At 52.9% G+C, this 20,740-nt stretch overlaps 1 protein-coding gene and 1 long non-coding RNA gene across 2 annotated transcripts; both read right to left on the minus strand.

Moving 5' to 3' along the window:
* Positions 1 to 5,105: 5,105 nt before the first annotated feature.
* LOC124650055 lies at positions 5,106 to 6,549 on the minus strand. The gene is made up of 4 exons (XR_006986866.1): positions 6,161 to 6,549; positions 5,884 to 6,071; positions 5,660 to 5,755; positions 5,106 to 5,155 (listed from the first exon to the last, which is right to left on the minus strand). It is a non-coding gene; the product is annotated as an uncharacterized LOC124650055 (long non-coding RNA).
* Positions 6,550 to 10,993: 4,444 nt separating this feature from the next.
* Positions 10,994 to 12,373, minus strand: LOC124648038 (receptor like protein 29-like). Its single transcript, XM_047187869.1, has one exon. It carries the CDS (start codon positions 12,371 to 12,373, stop codon positions 10,994 to 10,996), a length of 1,380 nt encoding a protein of 459 aa, XP_047043825.1.
* Between the last annotated feature and the right edge of the window lie 8,367 nt (positions 12,374 to 20,740).

Here is a 20,740-nt window from a genome sequence, read left to right on the forward strand (position 1 = left end):
CGGTCCAAGCAGATTTCAACGCTCTACACGCGTGGTATGAGGGTGGCAAACAACCCCCCCCCCCCCCGAAAATGCAAGTGGTTAGCTTCGACGGCGGCAACTCGATGGCGCCGCCGTCCGCCGGCAATGACAATGTTATAATGGAGACTCCTCCGGCCGCCGGCAATGTCGCCGGTGCTAGGGATTCACCGTCCATGCCGGGTAGCAGCCCCTCCGTCACTTGCACGCCCGCCGCCGCATGTGCTGGCCCGTCGACATTAGCCGAGCTCAACGCCCTCACGGTAATTAACTAATGTGTACATCAAGTTAATATATTAGTTTCGTCATCCTTGCCCTCTCTCTAATGCCATACACATGTTCTCGCAGGCGCTCTCAACGCCATGCACCTTCTTGATGAGAGTAAACGACGAACTCAAAGACGTCGCGAGGGGGTCCATCCTTCGGCCCCTGGATAAGAAGTGGCACACACGAGATATGGCGGATGACGTTTACCGGGTTGAAGTGGATCGGGCGTTACCGGGCTATGAGGATTTGTTTCCTTCTAATCAACCGCATGGTGCCGATGACGATAGCCCGTTGAATCCGGCCTCACCGAAGGGTTGGGTATCGCTATGGCCGAAGACCCTAATTCGGATCAACACCTACTCGGGGTCGACGGCAAGCAAAGACAAGCACCTTGCGGCGCCACATGTCGGCGTCCCTCCACGACGGCCGGCGGCGCCGTGGTCATCGCCCCACCGGAACGGCCAGCTGCGCCGCAGGTCGGCCGCCCCACCACAACAGCCAGCTGCGCCAGAGGCCGAGGAATACGAACGTGACAACTTCCAATGGGATATTCCTACATCTTCACAAGTTGTCCATGAGGATGCGCCGGGCTTGAAATATGTGTGCTCCAAGAAGCTGTTCGATTCTCAAGAAATGACTGAGGAGGTAAATCCTGAGGAGGTCGCCACCGCCGCCGTCAAAAATATGTTGAGCCCAAACACACTCCGTGCTACGGCCACTACGGCGATGGATGGTCCAGCACTACAACCCAAGAAGAGGAAGAGGGCAAATAAGAAGGACGCCCAAGACAAGGCGGCGGCGGCCAAATCCAAGGACAAGGTCCCACTCCTTGACAAGTTGCCAAACAATTGGCGACCTCTGCATCACTTGGGTCAACCGATGCTCGCCGGAGCATGTCGTGAAGAAACTCACCCCGGATATGAGGAGCTTGCATGAGACTTGTCTTGCATGTGGAGAACCTTCTTCTCAAATCAAAAGATCCTCGGTTACCCTCTCTTGGTGGCGAAGGTGCCAACCGGCATGAACTTCGTCGAGAAGTACCCCGCGGACTTGTGCTTCATCCGGTTCAACGACATCTTCGAGCATCTATCGCATGCAAGCGCTCCACTTTAGTGTGGTTCGCCTAGTTGCTCTTAGCTTGTCTGCCCAGATTGTTAAGGAGGAGACGCCGACCATCGCGATAATGGACCCCTTCTATATGCGGGAGAGCATCATCTGCAACGCTGGGGATCGGGCGATTGCCACCCAGCAGGTCGAGGATTTCATGCTGGCGAACATTAAAAAGGGCGCCATTCTCATCCCTTACTTCCCCGAGTAAGTAATCACTCGCTAGTCCCCCATTACCATTCTATCCTATATCTCCATTTGCATTTCCAAAGGTTAATCCGTGTGTTTTCCGCAGAGACAAGTTCTGCACCCTCATCGTCGTGCACCCGCAACACTCGCATGCGGTCTATCTCGACTCGGGTAGGGACCACAAGAAAGACTACACCCACATCAAGGCCCTTCTCAATGATGCTCTCACCGGCTTCGCCAACAAGGCGAGCCCCCTCAAAGTAGAGAGGAAATCCCGAGGAGGCTTGGTCTTAACCCACACAACCAACTTCCCCGCCTCGGGCGATCGACGCCCGACAATGGGATGGACGCGTGGTACGCCATCCTTCGGATGTAGGAGTACATAAAGTACGCAGATGACATGTTGCTGCCGAGAGAATCTCGAAACAGGTTTGCAAACATGGCGGATGTCCCCGATAGAGAGATTAGAAAGTACCGGGGTCGCATCCGGCAGTTCATTTGCACGATAATCCCGCAGGATGTCAACAATAGGTCCGGCGAGTTCTTCTACGGCTACGGTCTACCACCTAATGACAAGATAGAACTCCGCTTGGAGATGTCGCGTGATGAGAGGCCGTTCAACTCGCTTGAGGGCTGCCGTCCATTCCCCCTAGGCGTACAACCTGATCCTACGACGGGAACACTTGCTAAAGCTTGAACGATATGTCCTTGAACTTCCGTATTGTAACAATTGCTATATATTCCCATAGAATCGACTAGTTGCTTTTATTTAGTTGTATGAATGTGCATGTGAACATGTATCTATAGTTTCATTTACTTTGCTATATATTTCAAGATTATGGCGTACATAGCTTAATAATTATTTGCATTTACTCGACCACTACTTGCCTCGTATTTGGAGTTCGCCGATGATTAGAATGTTCGGTCACTCGTACACTCGGGGGTGGAGCCGGTGAGCCTTGGTGCGACGGCCACAAGTATCAATCTATTGTGCATCCTACCTAGCCTCACTGACTCCATCCCTGGATGTTAATATTTGTTTCGACCGACAAAGTATGAGGCACGCTATTTAATTGGTACTACTTGTCTTTTATTTGAGTTCGCACTTCTTAATTGCATTGGACGATGATTAAATGTTCGGTCACTTGTACACTCCGCGGTGGGGCCAGTGAGGCTTGGTGTGATGGCCACAAATATCAATCTATTGTGCATCCTACCTAGCCTCACTGACCCCATCCCTGTATGTTATTATTTATTTCGACCAACAAAGTATGAGGCACAAGCTATTTAGTTCATACTACTTGTCTCTTATTTGAGTTGGCACTTGTTCATTGCATTGGTACTAACGTTTTACTTGTCTTGTGAATGGAGATGCCAACGACATATGTCGTGTACAGGGGGAGGGTTCCTGGAGTCTACGACGACCGGGAGGACTCGTCGGAGACAGGTGCACCGTTTCAGCGGCAACGGCTACAAGGGATACCCCACTAGGGTGGAGGCGGAAGGAAGATACGCCCGTTATCTAGCGGGAGAGATGAGGGACATGAGGAGGAACCGGATGAAGACCATGGCCTTCGTGATGATGGTCATCATGACCATGTTGGTCATGTTCTATGTGATTGTAGTTTAGGTTAGGACCTACATTGTGAGGTGTATGACGATACTTGTGACGACTATGTACCGAGACTTCTAACTTTGTGAAACTTCGTCGTTCGGTGTTGCATATGCACATGTGTTGTATGAATCAACACATTCCGAAACGAGACTTGCGTATTTATGTATTGATACCGAAATGAAACTTGTGTGACGCCCCGGAACCGGTATCCTGAGGATTCCAGCGATCCCGGCCGAAATCCGCACGATATCGATTCTGAGACGCCCTCCGACACGACGTGCGCGACAAGTCACACACGTGATGCCAGAGGAATTAACACGAGCGGTAACATTACAACAGGATTACAATAGAGCCCACAAGAAACATATATTACAACAACGACTCCGACGAGTCAAGATACAAATATACAATACAAAGATCCAAATCATACAAGAAGATCGAATTCGTCCGAGTACGGACAAGATACAAATTGGACTAAGAGTCCCGAAGATAACCGATGGCGTCCATAACCCCGCCCGAGGCCAAGCCGGAAGGGGTAACCTTGCTAACGTCGTCATCTCGTACCTGTCAAAGTCAGGCCATCGGTTGCCGACAAAAGGGAGGAAGCAAAAGAGAAAGGGAAAAGGCGAGAGTAAGTACCAAGGAACAAACTCCGGCACGTACTTAGCGAGACTTAGAAATGGCTATGCTCGCCGAGCGAGTATATATATATATCGCCTGGGGCTATATGGTAGGTTTAGCGGCAGCAGAACTATAACTAATAGAGACACACTACAACATCCGTCTACTCAGAGAAGATAAGAGAGCGCATAAGGTAACAGATAAATACTACACAAACATAACCCAGCCAAAAACACATATTCCCTTCAACAATTGCGAAGAGGCAATGTAAAAGGCACTCAACGGTGGACAAGTTTTATTAGGTATCGGTTGTAGTAACGCTATATTACTACGCAAGTTATTAGCAGATTATTAGCAACAAGATAACGGTGCAAGTTGTTTCTATGATCAAGCTATACAATTCCAAGTCGTCCATAACCGCGGACACGGCTTATCGATAAGATGTACACCCTGCAGGGGTTGCCCAAATGTAACCATACGCATGCTCGACCCACTTACGACGCAGTGGATGTCTCACAACAAGACCGTTCCCAGTTCAACAAGAAAGTCTAGGGGGCCACCCAACTAAGCTACCCGTGACGAAGTCCGGCCGTACTCCGAGACGGACCCGGAGGTTGCGTAGGCGTCTAGGCGGGCTCTAACGGCCAAGCACTAGATAAGTCGTCTAGCAATTATGCGAGTGCGATACGAGAATAAACCACCCGAAGGCAACAGGAAGTAAACACCCGAAGGCAACAAGTAATAAACATGCATGCGCCAAATAAAACCAAGGTTGTGGCCCCTTTTCAACTGACTTGAGAAAAGGTAATGGGAGAGGGGGGGTCCCAATAATCGTCCCCACGCATGGGTAGAGCGCTCAATCTCGGAACAGATAACAAGAACTCGGGTCCTAGGGGACATTAGCGAGTCAAAGTTCAGATGCTTTCGCAAAGGGGCTCACGGATGCCTCTCGCTTACAATTTTAGTTGTTAACAAGTAAGTAAAGCATGTGTATCTCCAACAAGCGATATAGCATGTGATAACCTCCCAACAACCCAGCATATCCCGATAACCGATCGAGATAAACAACAGAGCCTAAACACGCCTACGACTCGCAAGGCTCAAACATCAAGCAACGGCTATGGGTAAGGAATGATACATATAGGATTATTATGGTACACAAGTGGAATAGGACACGTGACTCGATAAAGAATCGCAACATAAGGATAGCAGTGCGAGGAAGAGAGTAAAATAGGTGAAGAGAGAGGGCTCGCCTGTGAAAAGCTGCAGAAGAACTTGTCGGAGAACTCATCGTATCTCACACACCACTTCGCGATCCTATCTGGGAAGAAGCAAATGCTGGAACACACAACGTATGCAAATCTTACTACTACGAATAAAGAAGAACCAGCATGATCAAGATGATATGCATGACATGGCAACCATGATGCGATGCAACTTATCCAAATTAAGCGGGATCGAAACCCGGACAAACAAATTAGGTTGGAGTTGCACTTCTACCGGCAAATTTAATGGTGGTTAGCATGGCATAGACAAGGCAAGGGTGTGCTACTTCAATATTAAACGGAGCGGGGAATCCCTAATTGGAAATCCAAAATACTCTGCATATTATGTTAGGTGATATGCACAAACTATCACGATGCGACATGATGCGAGATGCAAACAGATCAATGGATGGCATATTCATGTTCAGTGCATTTTTCTGATCAAAATTCATATATAAAACATTTTATTTCGAGTTACGGTTCGAGATATATGATTTTAGGGAGATTTGGCAAAAACAAAAATAGAAAAGGAGATAGAGAGAGAGGGACGGGCCGAAACTGGGCGGTGGCCTGCTACCTGGCCGACAGGGGGAAATTGGCTCGAGCTGGGTGTTGGGTCGAGCCGGCAGTTGGGCTGTGCCAGGCGGATCTGGGGCCAGGCCCATCTGCGGATCTGAGAGGTAAAAAGATTGGTTAAAATCGCCTCCCTTGAGATTTGATCACAGGATCTGGTGTATGAAGGATCAAGGGACAAGCCACTGCGCTAGTAGTTCAGATGTTGAAGAAGCTGGGATGCGCTACCTTTTGAACAGAGGACACGAAGCTCAGAGAGGTCATCCATGGCGAAGTTTGCAGATGAGCACGAATCTAGAGATTCTGGGCGAACCAGGATGCGCGAGTTGGTGTCGGGGGTGCACCTCCACTTGCTGGACCCGATGGGGGCGGTCATGGTGTCGGAAACCCGCCGGAAGTTCGCCGGCGACGAGGTCCTGCCGGGAGAAACGACGGTCAACGTCGGAAGAGAGCAAACCAGCGGGGAGGAAGGCACCGAAGGGGTCCAGGGGATGCGCGATGTTACCAGGAAGACGAAGGCAGGCTCGGTTTGGTCGAAGGAGGACGAGGGCGGCCGGAATTGAGGATTATCTCGCCGGAGACGGAGGAGGAATCGGCGAATTTGCCGTTGATTGAGCGAGCCCCGGCTCGATTCCTTGAACGGAGATGGAGAGGACGACGAGGCGGATCTTCTGGTGGCTTCGGTTCATCGAGGGGCGGCCGGTAGCGGCGGCGCCATGGCGGGGAGGTGGTGGCAGTGCTCCTTCGTGAGCTCACAGAGAAGAGAAGAAAATTGATGGGGAGAAAGGAGAGCGTGGCGGCGGCCACAGGAGGAGGAGAGGATGGCTCTAGGGTTTCTAGGGCGCAGCCTCGGTGGGGATTAAAGGAGGGGAAAAGCGGAGTGGTTGGAGGAGGATGAGGACCACAGCATCACGCTGCTCTCGTGCGCCAGGAAGACGACAGCGAGCAGGAGATTCTTTCTCCGAAGGGGTACGGGCCAGGACTGGTGGGCTGCTGGGAGGAACATGGTGGGCCACCGGGGTGAGGGGAAGCAGGCCAGAAAAGAGAGAGAGAGAGAGAGGAGGGAGGCCCGGGTAGGATAGGGGTTTTCTCCTGTTTTCTTTTTCTTTGAAAACTTTCTTTATAAAACTGTTTTGTAAAAAGATTTAAAAGTAGTTCAAATAAAATTAGAATTTGAATGCAGAGGTGGAGATAGAGGAAACAAAATAGTTTTATTATTTGTTTGATAGTTTTGGGTTAGGGTTTATTAAAAGAGAAGACAAGGGGGTTTAATAAATAAACCTTATGAGAGAAAGAAAACAAAATAATTAGAGTGACAAAATAATTCTATTTTCTAAAAACATGGATGGTATGATGCATATGCCATGATGAACTTGGAACGACACGGAAAAACAAGCAACGGAGAAAAATCTAATATTGGGTTTTTCCGGGGCGTTACAACTTGGCTCTCTATGTGCTTCTCATATTGCACGTACTGCTGTATAAATATGAACTGTTGTATAAATTTGCAAATATGCGTTGTAATACGCTGGAAAAAGGCTATAAAATTGTATTATCGATTACTACTGCCGGCGCACCTACATGACCTACTGCCGGCGCACAGAGCACGCGCCAGTGCTGGCATCCCTACTGCCGGCGCAGCTACACGTGCGCCAGTGGAATATGTAGTTGCCGGCGAATCAGGGCCGGTGCGCCGGAAGTAGCTATCTTACCACCGGCGAACAGACAGGCGCGCCGGCAATGAGCAGTTATCACCGGCCCGTTCGCACCGGCGGGCTTCGGTGCGCCGGCAATAAGCCAATTAGGTGCGCCTGCAGTAGGCTTTTCCCTTGTAGTGAAAGCTTGGTCGCCGACGAGGTTCTGCAGCGAACGACGGTGGTCACCATCGGGAGGAAGCAAACCAGCGGGGAGGAAGGCGCCGAAGGGTTCCAGAGGAACGAGGAGGTTACCCAAAACGCGCAGGAGGCCACAGCGGAGGAAGGAGGAGGCGGTGGCGTGGCCATGGCCGAAGGTGCGGTCGTCGGTGGCGGAGAAGATGCAGACGCCAGCAGCGATTTAGGCGCTCCCGGGAAGATTCCTCGCACCAGGAGATGCTCATCGACGAGGCGCATCAAACGGTGGCGGTGGCGTAGGTTGGGGTGGACAGAGGCGGCAGAACGACGGTGAGGCAGGGACGGCAGCGATGGGGTTTTCTCTCCTTCTCGTTTGCTTGCAGAAGAAGAAGAAAAGGGGGCGAGGAGAGACGTGTGCGAAGAAAAGGAGAGGGAGTGGTTGGCTGGCTCCAGGGATAAAGCAGGGGAGAGGAAGGACCACGACGCCGGCAGCGAGCACGCTCCTCTCGTGCTCTGTCGTTGGCGCTGCGCGTGACGAGGATGAGGGAGATATTTCTCCTGGCTTGAAGGGGTAAGCGGCCTGGTGGGCTGGGCCGAGCAAGGGAGAGAGCGGTGGGTTGGATGGGTTGGGCTCCTACAGGTAGGAAAGTGGAAAAATGCCATGAAGAGGGAAATGGCCGGGTTAGGGTTTTGCTTTTTTCTGTTTTTATTTGATTTTGAAAACTGGTTTGAAACATTTGTAAAACAATTCAGAGCAAGGTCGGCTTTATTTGGATATTTGAAAACTTTTGAAAATAGTTGTATTTATTATATAGTTTGGGAGTTTGGGTTTTGCGAAAAGAAACATAGAAGGGAGGTTTATTAAATAAACCATAAAAAAGGGAAAAGAAAATAATTAGGGTTTATAGAAATAGTTTTATTTCGTTAAAACATGAATAATATGATGCATGATGCCATGATGAAATTGGAACGACGCGAAAAAACAAGCAGCGGAGAAATAATATATTTAGGGGTTTTTCGGTTCTTTACAAACCGCCCCCTAGGTTGACCATTACGGGACGACAGAATGTTTCAACGCCATGGACCAAGAAATAAGGCCGTTTTAACATTTCTGGGCCCAAGAAATCTGGTATGGCCAGAGTCCGCACGGAGAGTAGCAGCCCTCCAATGAAAAAGGCCTCGGTAATGCTCTGTTACCGTGTTACGCCAGTTTGGGAATAGCAGCATTGTTTCCGACCGTTAGATGGTCTGGTCGGACGGCTCAGGACTCCAAATCATTGTGGAGGCTCTTTGGTAGGTAAGTTATATTGTTAACTAATTTGGAGTCTTTGAGATAAAATTGGATGGCCCGGATGTTGACCAGATGTGCGAATTTGGGTGTCGGTTTAATTGGAAAGTGACTGAAATCATGTGGTTTAGTGGAAGAGCAGAATGGTCTTATTAAAAATATGCTTGACAGAACCTACGACAGGAAGAAAAGAGGAACGTCATTCTTTTTAAATAGTAGAGATAGAGATAAAGATATCTACTCGGTTTGAAAATATCTAAAAGGTTTTTCATTAGAGAATGGAGAGGGTTGCTAAAATCATTGTTGTAGTCACGGACAAGATCATCACACCAAAAAAAAAGCATTAGGGCGAGGACTATGCTCGGGTGGTTAGCATTGTGGCACCGCGCGCCAGAGTCTGATCCCTATTTGGGGAGAATTTCTGGTGACTCATCTTCTGTTCTATATTAGTTGTCGCATATTTAAATGCCTTCCTGTTGGTTTAAAAATAAATCAAGGCAATAAATGTTGAATGCTAATTTAGGCGAGGGTCCAAAAGATTGATGAATCCAATTTAAGAGCATCCCCACTCGTTGGCGCTCCCACGCCTAAATCCGGCGAAATTTTCGTCCAGATTGGAGGAAGATTTGGCGTGGGGAGGAGTAGTTTCCCAGTCGTGTGCTCCCCAAGCGGCGTTTCTCGGGGAAAAAGAGGATGGCTCGGGGAATCCGGACGAAAGAGGAGACACGTGGGCGTGGGCGGTTGGTTTAGCTTCATCCGGAGTCCCGGGAGACCCCCGAGAAACCGAGGATGGCATGGGGAGTCCGGACGAAAATAGGCTCAAATCCGGACCAAAACGAGGAACCGGGGGCCTGACTGGGCCGTTTTTCGCCGTCCGGATGAAAAAAAGTGGCCGTGGGGGGTTCTATGGGGAGACGAGTGGAGATGCTCTAACCTATGCATATTTTTTCCAGGTTTCGCGAGTATCAAATCGTGCTAATTAATTAATGAACCGTGACTACAAAGGAACAAGTTGAAGATGACGTGGTAGGGTAGAGATTTCAAATTGAAAGTTCTGTGGAATCTGATGTACAGCACCTGAATATGGAGTAGCAATGAATCGTTTTGACATTTGTGCATGATCCACCATCTCTCTCTTTCGTCCAAACCCTCTGACCGTATCCTTGAGTGGCAAGCATAAAGCCAGAGCGAGTATAAGAACATCCCCAACAGACGCGCTATACCGGCGATTGGGCGCGCTGTATACCGCTGGTGTGCGGCATAGCGAATTTGCCTCCGGCAGAGACTCTATTTTGCAGCGCGCGTTGGTGTGCGAAAAACGCACCTCCGGTAGAGGCTCTATTTTGCAGCGCGCGCGTCACAAACTGCTAATCCGACCGTTTTTTGTTTTGAAAATTCATCAAACAAACTATGAAAATATGATCGAAAATACGAATATATTTTAAAAGTGCAACAATACAATGCGACATTTAAACGAAAATACTAAAATAAACTACTCGTGCGCGGTGTCGAACGTGCCGAGGCGGATCCGCTCCTCGCCGGAGCGGATTTCCGCGTCGAACCGGCCGCTCGGCCGCGCCCGGACACCGTGGTAGCCGGAGGAGGGGCGGCGGCGTCGAGGCATCTCGCGGAGGCGGCGCGGTCGGAGGCGGAGCGGCCGGAGGTGGAGCGGCGCGGGAGGGAGAGAGGCGAGGAGGAAGACAAACGCGTGGAGGAAGTGGCAGTTGGACGCGTTCGCGCGTGGCGTGTTTATAGCGCGCTGCAGCGCACGCGGCAAGTTTCCCGCGCGTGGACAGCGCGAAAGCGCGCGGGAAGCAAAAAATTTAGCGCGCGCGCCTTTTTCCCGCCTCCGCTGGAGCAGCGCGGCAGCGCCCGCGCGCGGCAAACCGACGGTTTTTTTTGCCGCGCGGGGCTTTTAACGCGTCCGTTGGAGATGCTCTAAGTGCTACAGCGAGATCAGCGACTGCAAACTGATGCAAATTGCAGCTGGGCTCAAGCATGACCAGCTCGATCGGCTCCACACCTACAGTAGAGCACACAACCGGAGTTGACCGCTGGGCCCCGGCCCAACGAGCCAAAAAATCCATGCGCGTAATGGGCCCACGATCACGAGCCCGTGCAGCGTGAGCGCGACGACATACAAAGCCGCATCAGTGGCACAATTACATACAGAGAGTGATCAATTAGTGCCGCAATTACGCGAGAGACGAAACATTCATCAGAGCAAGAGGCAGCAGAGCAGCACGGAGGCCGATGGCCTGAGCAGGGCGAACCAGGGGGCGTCGTCATGGCTCCTTATGACATCTCCCCTGGTCGTCGCTCTGACGACGGCCGTTGCGGAGGAGGTGTCGTCGTCGTAGCCGTTGCCGTTGCCACCACGGCAGGATCCGACGCCGACGTCCTTGACGACGGCCCGGTCGTCGTCGACGCACAGGCCCGGGTTGCCGCTGAGGTCGAGGTTCCGGCCGAGGCGCCTGAGGAAGGCGCCGTCGAAGGGCACGGCGCCGTCCAGCCCGTTCTTGCTGAGGTTGAGGTGGTACATGCGCTTCAGCCGGCTGAGCCCCGCGGGGATCCTGCCCGTGAGGTTGTTGTTCTGCAGAGACAGCGTGGTGAGGCTGGCCAGCTGGCCGAACGTCTCCGGAATGGAGCCCGAGTAGCCGGAGTTGGCGAGGCGGAGCTCCTGCAGGCGCGCGATGGCGCCCAGCTCGGGCGGCAGCGGCACGCCCATCGGGTTGTTCTCCATGATGAGGTACTGCAGATCCCGGAGCCCCGCGAGGCCGGCGGGCAGGCGGCCGCTGAGCCCGTTGTTGCTGAGCGCGAGGAAGGTGAGAGACCTGAGTCCCGCGAGGGCGGGCGGGACGGCGCCGGTGAGGTTGTTGGAGCTGAGGTCGAGCTTCTGGAGCTGCGCGAGCCCGCCGAGCTCGCGCGGGATGGGGCCCGAGAAGGAGTTGTAGCTGAGGTCGAGGCCCGCGAGGCTGCGCAGCTCGCCGACGCGGGCCGGGATGGGACCCGTGAGGGAGTTGTAGCTGAGGTCGAGGTGGATGAGGTTCTCGAGCTCGCCGATGGCCCGCGGGACCTCGCCGTGGACGAGCGGGTTCTGGGCGACGGTGAGCACCTGGAGGGAGCGGAGGGCGGCGAGCTGCGGCGGGAGCGTGCCGGAGAGGGATGGGTTGGAGCGGATGCTGAGCTGCTGCAGGCGGGAGGCGGAGAGGTTGGCGGCGGGCGGCAGGGTGAGGCGGGTCGGGGTGGAGGGGTTGTTGAAGCAGTCGACGAGGAAGAGGGACTGGAGGTGGGGGAGAGAGGAGGAGAATGCGTGGGAGGGGAAGGCGGCGGAGGGCTTGCAGGCCGGGTTGGGCGGCACGCCGAAGTCGAGGCGCGTGACGTGCATGAGGCGCGCGGCGGCGGCGGAGGAGGGGTCCGGCTTGCACTCGAGGCCGGGCCAGGGGGAGGCGCAGGGGTCGGGGCCGGAGGAGGAGCGCCAGTCGCGGTCGGAGGAGACGGCCTCCATGACGCGCAGCAGGGCTTCACGCTCGGCGGGGTCCATGGCCGCGGCGGCCACGGAGATGAGGGACAGGAGGAGGGCGACGGTGGCTGGCATGGCTGGCGGCTCTGGTACGTGTGGCTGCTGCTGCGGGGCTCTCGTGGGGTTTGGCCCTTTTGACGTCGTCGAACGTCGATGCGCTCAGTTGAGTTCAGAGTTGAGAGACGTTTATTGGGTGGCGGAGTGAGGACGGTGGGGGCAGCTGGAGACTGAAGTGACGGGACTGGGGCCTTGCTGTCCGTACAGAATTCAGAAAGAGCCAGGAGAAAACACAGTGCGCGCGTGCGCGTGCGTGCGTGCGGTGCCGGGGAATTCCACTGTTATCATCGGTGTCGCCACCGACTCATTCCTCATTTCCTCCTTTTGATCGACCGGGACCCTGATGAGAGGGAATAGCACTTCACACCACTTGTTGAGGCTAAGAGCATCTCCAGTCGCGTCCCCCAAACCGTCCCCCAGATGATTGAGGCGCGGACAGAAAAGCGTTCAGTCGCGTCCCCAAAGCCCTTTTTTGTCCGACGCGGCCCGATACGGTGTCCGGCGCCCGAGCCCGTCCCCGTTCCACGAGGGACGCTCCGGGACGCCGGACACAACGCAAAGCGAGGCCAACCGACGCGCGGCCGACGCGTCGCCGGACACGGAAGGCTAAAACCCCGTCGCCTACCTTTGGTCAAGCGACGTTAATGGCGTCCCTGTTTTCCCGAGCGACGCAGGGACGCGTCTCGTCGTGCATGGCCGCGTGGCCGTCCGCGCCGGAGTTATTGCGTGCAACCACCACGCCGCCGCCGCTGTTTTAAGGCGCCCTGAAGTTAGCGCCGCTCATCCTTCGTCGCCGCCGCCTCCCCTCCCGCGATCCTCTCCTCGCCGCTCAAAAAATGTCGTCCTCCCGCAAGATCGCCGCGGCGAACGGCTCGGACGCGGCGGCCTCACCGTGGCGGAGGCGTGGGCGCTGTACCGCGCCCGGTATCCGGTCCCGCCGGACATGCGGCCGCCAAGCAGCGGCGGGCTGGAGGATGGCCGTGAACGGCATTGGCGTTCCGCCGCCGCCGAAGCCGCGCACGGACCAATGGTGGGACGCCGTCATGGCCCGGCGGGCTCAACTCACCGCGGAGGAGCGGAGGGATCCGACGTGGGCGGTCGAGAACAACGACGCCTGGTGGACGACGTACTTCAAGGCCAAGTACGACGTCGAGATGCACAGCACCGACGGGCTCGTCGGCGGCCCCAACAGCTGGAACAAGGACGGCCGCGCCCTGTTCTGGGGCGTTCCGGGGCGCACCCTCGAGAACGTCATCCGCGGCATCCGCAACGGCGCTCCGCGGCTGGAGATGCCGTCGTCGCCGCCGCCGTCTCCTCAATGGCAGCCGAGGAGGACGACGTACTCGTCCTCCTCGCACTCTTCTTCCTCGGGACCGGCGCGATCGACGCCGTCCTCGTCGTACTCGGTCGGCGCCCTACACCGTCCCCAAACGGGAGGTCAAGGAGGAGCCGGCGACGCCCGTCAACACAAGGCGTGGCGGCAGCGGCAGCGGGCGGCAGCAAGGGAGGCGCGGCGGCGCCCTCCTCATCCCGAGCCGGAGGTGAAGGAGGAGCCGGAGGAAGCGTCGCGAGCGGCGGCTGGCTGGCGGAGTACGAGCGGCAGCCAGCGCTCATCGCCAGCGGCCGACGACCCCGAGGACTGCCCGAGGGCTGCGGGCGGCGTTCATGGCGTCCATGGACGACAAGGACGCCTGGAGGGGCGACCTGGACGCGGCTATCGCCATGTCCATCCTCGACTCCGGCAAGCCGGCTGGTGGACCTCACCGACGACGGCGAGGCGAGGACCAAGCGGCTTGGTGAAGGACGAGCCCGTGGACGAGCCCGTCGACGAGCGCGGCAAGCGGGAGGTCGTCACCGACGAGATGTACAACTTCCAAGCAGTACTACGACGCCTCCGGCCGCCGCAAGCGGTTCTAGATTAGGTTTAGTTTTAAAGTTAGTCAAATTTCGTTCGAATCTATGTAAATTTGGACGAATCTAATCGAATCTAGTTAAGTTTAAAATTTGCGAAATTTTGTTTGGGGGACGCGACTGGGGAGCGACGTCCCCCAAACGCGGCACAACGAAACACGTCCCCCAAACGCTCAATCCGGCGCGGTTTGGGGGACGGTTTGGGGGACGCGACTGGAGATGCTCTAAAGTTGTACAAAACCACAACTACAGTTTGTTGTTGCACAAAACACCACTTTTTCATGCAGTTTTTTGCAAAAAACACTATAGTATTAATTAAGAAGCCTACTCGGCTATTAACAAATTGGACGCACCTTTAGGAGCCCAAGTCAAGCTAAATGTGACCAAACCGGTGTGCTGAAATTCTTCAACGAGTTAAGCATACATGTGTTGCACTTGCACAACAGTTTGTACAAATCTAGAGAAAACACCTCTACGCCGATGCTACTTGCCGCCGGCATAGCGCACAAAATCGGCGGCACATCCCTATGCCGACGGTCACCGTCGGCCCACCATCCACGGCAAAGCGTGTCGACGACACAACGGAAGAACCATTGGTACAATATAACCGTCGGCATATACCAGGTTTCTTTGGTCGTCCGCACAGATGTGGTCGTTAGGGCTCCAACACTAACAGATGGGGGTAACGATGCATGATGCATGACCTATGTCGACGGTCATAGGTTGGCCACGTGTCAGGCGCTCACACCCTCGTGGACAGCTCGCCTGCAGGAGCTATGCCGACGGTCTGGTGACCCCGACTGCAACAGGGAGGGAGCTATGCCGACGATTTAACCGTCGGCACCTATGTCCATCTGGATTGTGCCAGCGGTTAAACCGTCGGCATAGCTCCTAGTTTTTTCCCAGCTTTGACAGTGCATAGAGCATATCAAGATTTCATCATATAAAACATGGCCATCATATAAAATCACACATGCGAACGAATCTTACCTGTAGAATGAGATGGTGTTGACGGAGTCCACTGCCGGCGCCCACGCCCCGGTCACTGGCTTGATTGGAGGCTGGTTCAAGTTCCGAACCAGCCAATGTCTGGTTCTGCGGCTCCAAATACTTCGTGGTCGGGGGTACTCCTCCGGCTCCCCCATCCGGCCACCGGAGCGCTACTGCCAGAGTCGCTCGCCAAGTCGTCGGAGCTATGGATGGCCACCGCTATCGAGGGTTTGCTATCGAGCGCAACGGGTGATAGCACAGCCTAGTCGGTCGCATTGAGTGGAGGCTGAGCATGAGTTGAGCCCCAACTTTTTAATGGCCTATTATGTTTTCTAATTAGTACTACTGTGTTCTCTGCAAAGAATTGCATGAAATAGTGGTGTTTTGTGCAACAACAAACTTAAGTTGTGGTTTTATGCAACTTTAGCCCCAACAAGTGGTGTGGAGTGCTATTCCCTCCCCTGATGAGAACGAGAGGCGCCGCACCAGAGCCGAATCTGGGCGACGTATGGATCGTCTGAAAAAGTCCAAAGTTCCCAATAAAATCACGATTCGCACGCCAATCGAACTGTTCTCCGCGAAATTTTATGCCAATCACACACCATGGTCGACCCAGGCTAACTTTGGTTAAACCTTGTCTATCATTTACCGGGGTATGTTTTACCGACGCTCCTTCCAAAATACTATCATAGTACCGTCGATGATAAACCTATCAAAGTATATTTACACGCATCAAATGTACAAACGTCACAACAATCTAGCATCCCTGTCATGGGCGTCGGATTATTCCTCAAGCTACTTATGTCTAACCAACAACTTACGTCTAGTCTATTTTAGCTACCCGAGTGCCTTTATATGTATTAGACCCATGTTATAGAGGTCGACTAGAACATGTAACCTACTCGCATAATCCAAGTACAATTATAGCCTAGACACATATTTGACACAACTTCTACAATCTCCACTTGGTGAATATGTCGCCAACTTGCAAATCCTCATTTTCCCGCGGACACTTGTGCATGTTAAACTTGGTTTCTCTTGTTGATCGCTTGCATGAGCGAGCATATGAATTCTCATTAGACAGCCTGCGCCTCACTGCTCCATCATCTTCAGCTCCACCTGGAATAATGCTCACATGCTCCATGTACATGTTATTATTATTATTCCTCATGCCTTTCAACACCAACTTCTTGTCCTTCTTGACTCGCATGATCAATTTGTCCCTAACAACACGGTAGACATAGCATTTTCCATGGACTTCCTCAAGTGAGATTATATTCCCCTAAGCCCCCAATGGATATCTAAAATCCAGGAGCACTAGTTCATCACCATATTGATATCTCCCATGTCCATAATCCGCAGAGGCGCGCCATTGACTTGAGAAACAACTCCAAAATCATCGGGATTGTAGGTAGCAAAACACTTCTTGTTAGAACTCACATGATAGGAGATCCCTGAATACAACATCCACACTTCATCGAACAATTCTCTTACTAAGGCCAGAAGTTCACTATCATAATCAGCTGTAGCGGTAACAACAATATTTTGCACAAAGAACTCTGAGTAGGTATTTTATATCTCCTCTCTAGTATTATACCCTTTATGGAAGTTTTAGTTGTAACCCGTCACTTGTTCTCCGCACTCGTCTATGACTTCTAGACTTCTGGAACCTTCCCGTGACAAACCACACCACATGTATTTCTTCAAAGATAGACAATATGCAACATAAGGAAGACAAGTAGCCAAATCGAGTTGAGAACACAAGCATGCATTATCATATAGGCAAAAGCATCACCAGTTCAATCTACCAGCTGGTGTAATCCAGATGATCACACTAATAACTGTGATGTCATCCTACCACCACATCAACCACCACATCAAAGGAGAATGTAAGCGTACCACCTCAAGTTCACAATCATGTGAGGGTTAGTATGTACCACCTCTCACAAAATATACACGCTTGGAATAAATTTCATCAAGGTCTACTTCGAAATTTACAACCAACATCCTCGTCGTGCATTCGTCACCAACAGAAACACTACTATGGAGCACCTACATGTAGTAGTACTTGGCTAGGAATGTCCTAAGCCATAGCGTCATGTCGTCCTCCGCCATCTGATGTAGGTAAAATGCATCTATGCTCTTTATAGTTTATCGTGCTATATTTTATCATATTTGCATCTTAACTATTGTTAGAGCCATGTTTTACATTGAATTTGCGGATTTTCCAAATAACCCCCTTTATTTTGGTTTTAACTCTACATGATAGACACACTTTTTTAAATGTTTTAAATATTTATTTTTTGAGTAAAATGGTTTCCTAACAATAATTTATTTAGCATCTTGGTTGATACTATTACATCATTTGTATGGAGAACCAACCGTTTTATAGGCACTAAAGTATCATGGAGATGAAAATATTTCCTTGATTGAGATGAAACATGAGATTATAATAAAGGAGTAAAGGACAATAACTAACAAAACCACAAGCTTGGGGATGCCCCCCATATCCCCCTCTTCTTTCAATTAAATTCAATTTTTACCATTCCAAACTCGTGTTCTAGTTTTACCGCCATTTTTGCATATTTTACGGAACCATGAATTAGTTTGCCTTCTTGTTTTCTTATCTTATGTGTATGTTAGAATAGAGTTTTAAATTTTAATTTCTGGAGTTTTCAAATAAAATATCAAGTTAAAGCCATTTGGATATTATAATATTAACACTATTACATGTGATGCAGATTTCTACATGTTAATGTTTACCTTATAATTTCGTGAGAAGTATCTGTAACTCAAAACATGCTCATATTGTCACTGTAAGTTAACTTTTTGTAACCTTCATTCTCGTAAATTTTCAGTTTTTTTTTCTGAATTTCCTAAGTGGCGTTTCAAAAATTATCTTACAACAGTTGTTGTTTTGGACAAATTCTGCCTTTAGTTCTTTAAGTGACTTGTTTGTGTCGTTTCATGGGCTCCGTTGAATCTCTTGATCACTTAAGTTGCTGGAAATTTAAATTTATCTCTGAAAATTATTAACCAAATTAATTTGGATGTCTTTAAAATAGCATTCTTGTTATCTGTATGCCACTAAAACTTCACTGAAAAGAATGGGAGAAGATTTTTATTGAAGTGTTTTTACAGAGAATGGAGCCAACCCAAACCCGGGTAAATCCAAAAATGGTTGAAACCATTAGATTGGGGATGCCCCAATCTCTCCTCTACATCAACCATGAAAAATTAAAAAATGGTTAACGCCATAAGCTTGGGATGCCAAGACCACCATCAAGGGAGTGGGGTGGCGGTGGTGGCGCGGCATTTCCCAGTGAGCCGAGCAACGATATGTAGCGGTACAAAACGACGGTCGGTGGTGGAATTTCTTCCGCCAACTTTTCAGGGACGCGCATGAGTTCACGCCATCTCCATCCTTAATTAGACGAGCAGAGTGTACTTTTCTGAAAATGGCCAATCCAAATGAAAAAGGGTGTTTTAATGAGCGTGTGGATCAAAATTTAGAGATCAACAAGGCAAGCAAACACGCGAATTTTGGTCCATTGAAACCGAGAAACCTCTCTAGGAGCAACCAAACGAACCCTAAAACTCGAACGTGAGGGATGTGCAGGTTTGATTTATCGACGGAACCGTGATGGACTGATCTAAACAGAAGTTATGGATCGTCGACCCGATTCAGACCGGCTGATCTTTCCCTTGTTGTGCCAGACACGGCGCGTGTGTCTTTGCCGCCCGCTTGGGCTTTGGCACTGTGTAAACATCAGCTTGGCATGCTTTGCTGTCTACCGCACGCACGGGGCAAAGCATGCTACAGCGAGACCAACTGTGGTAACCTCAACCTGCTGACCGCTAAACAGAGAGCGAACAGTGGCCGGTTAACTGCGAGCTGATAAGAGCATCTCCAGCGGCGTCCTCAAAGGGATTTGAGACGCGCCGGACAAAAAACCCGTTCTATCCGCGTTTCCCAAAGCCCATTTTTATCCGGCGCGCCCCCATACGGTGTCCGGCGCCCCGAGCCCGTCCCCGTCCCACAGGGGATGCACCGGGCACGCCGGACACAACGAAAAGCGAGGCGGGGAGTGGCGGGGCCGACCCGTTAGCGGCACAGTTAATTTTAACCTAACCGTCGCCTACCTCGCGATGGAAGTTATTCGCGCGCAGTGACACACGGCGGCATCTTTGCCTTAATGGCGACGGAGGGGCAGGCGAGACGTCTCGTCGGTCGCTGCGCAGCCTCCACGCGTCGCCGGCGTTCGCACGCCACCGCCCGTTCCCGCGCGATCTTCCCGCCTCTTCTCGCTCTGTTCCGCGCTTTCTTCCCGACGCCGGCGTCTATAAAAGGTCTCCCGGCTCAACGGTAGCCACCACACCCCGCCGGCAACAAACACAGCCTCGTCGCTCCACCGTCGTCTCCTCCACCACCGGTAGCAATGGCGAACCGCCCGGCGGCTGGCCACTTCCCTCCACCGCCGTCCTCTCCACTTGCAGTCCCGGAAACGCAGGTCGACACCGACCCCTCGGCAGCGGCCCGGGAAGAGCGATGGCGTGCACACCGTCGCGCAGCGGCGGGAGGCAATGCAGCAGCAGGCCCGCCGCCGGCGGGAGGCGGCGCGAGCGGCGGATCTAGCGGCGTTCGCGCCCGCGGCCCCGCCTGGCGGCGAGGCCGCGGCGGCGGCAGCGTGGCGAGAGCGGCGGGACGGCACCGTTGCGGCGTCCGACGCCTCGACGAGACGAGGAGGCGCGACGGTGCCGTGCACGGGCGGAGATGGACCGGCGGTGGGCGGCGAGCGCCGGCGCCGGCTCGGCCGAGCGGGATGCGCCGTACGCGAGATCGGCGGGAGTCGATCGAGCACCGGCACCGGCGGCGGCGGAGGAGCGTCGGCAGAGGGAGGCGGCGCCGGCGGCGATGCGGGGAGGCGGGCGAACCAGTTGGCGGCGGAGGCCGACGTGTTGGCGGCGGCGATGATGGAGGCGCCAACAGATGTGGAGGACGATGCGCCAATGGAGGAGGAGGAGGTCGAGGCGGAGGAGACCGAGGTGGAGGACGACGACGACGACGAGTTCGAGTGGTCCGACGACGACGGGCCGCACCCGGACGAGACGGCCGATCAGCAACGCGCGCTCGTCGAGTCCTTCGAGTCGGAGAAGAAGCTCCAGGACGACGCCCGTGCCCGCGAAGAGGCGCAGATTCTACGCGCCATCGAGCTCTCCCTCCAGGCGGCGCAGCAGGGGAGGGCGGAGGAGGACGTGCGGCGGGAACGGAGCCGTCGGGCCAACGCCGAACGCAGGGAGAGGAGGCGCGCGCAGGAGGAGCTGCGGCGTAGGGGAGACGACGACGGGGCGAGGCCGTCGAACGCACCGCCGGGCGGTCAGTAGTGTAGGTTTAGATGAAATCTAGCCGTTTTCATTAAACTTTGTAATATATAATCAAAATTGAATGAAAACCTTTACTTACGCCGCACCAAAATTCATTTG

The sequence above is a fragment of the Lolium rigidum genome, chromosome 4, assembly GCF_022539505.1.
Source record: "Lolium rigidum isolate FL_2022 chromosome 4, APGP_CSIRO_Lrig_0.1, whole genome shotgun sequence".
Lineage (NCBI taxonomy): Eukaryota > Viridiplantae > Streptophyta > Magnoliopsida > Poales > Poaceae > Lolium > Lolium rigidum.

Coding starts and splice junctions, on each gene's coding strand:
- LOC124648038 (XM_047187869.1), bottom strand. CDS start 12,373: ATGCCAGCCACCGTCGCCCTCCTCCTGTCCCTCATCTCCGTGGCCGCC.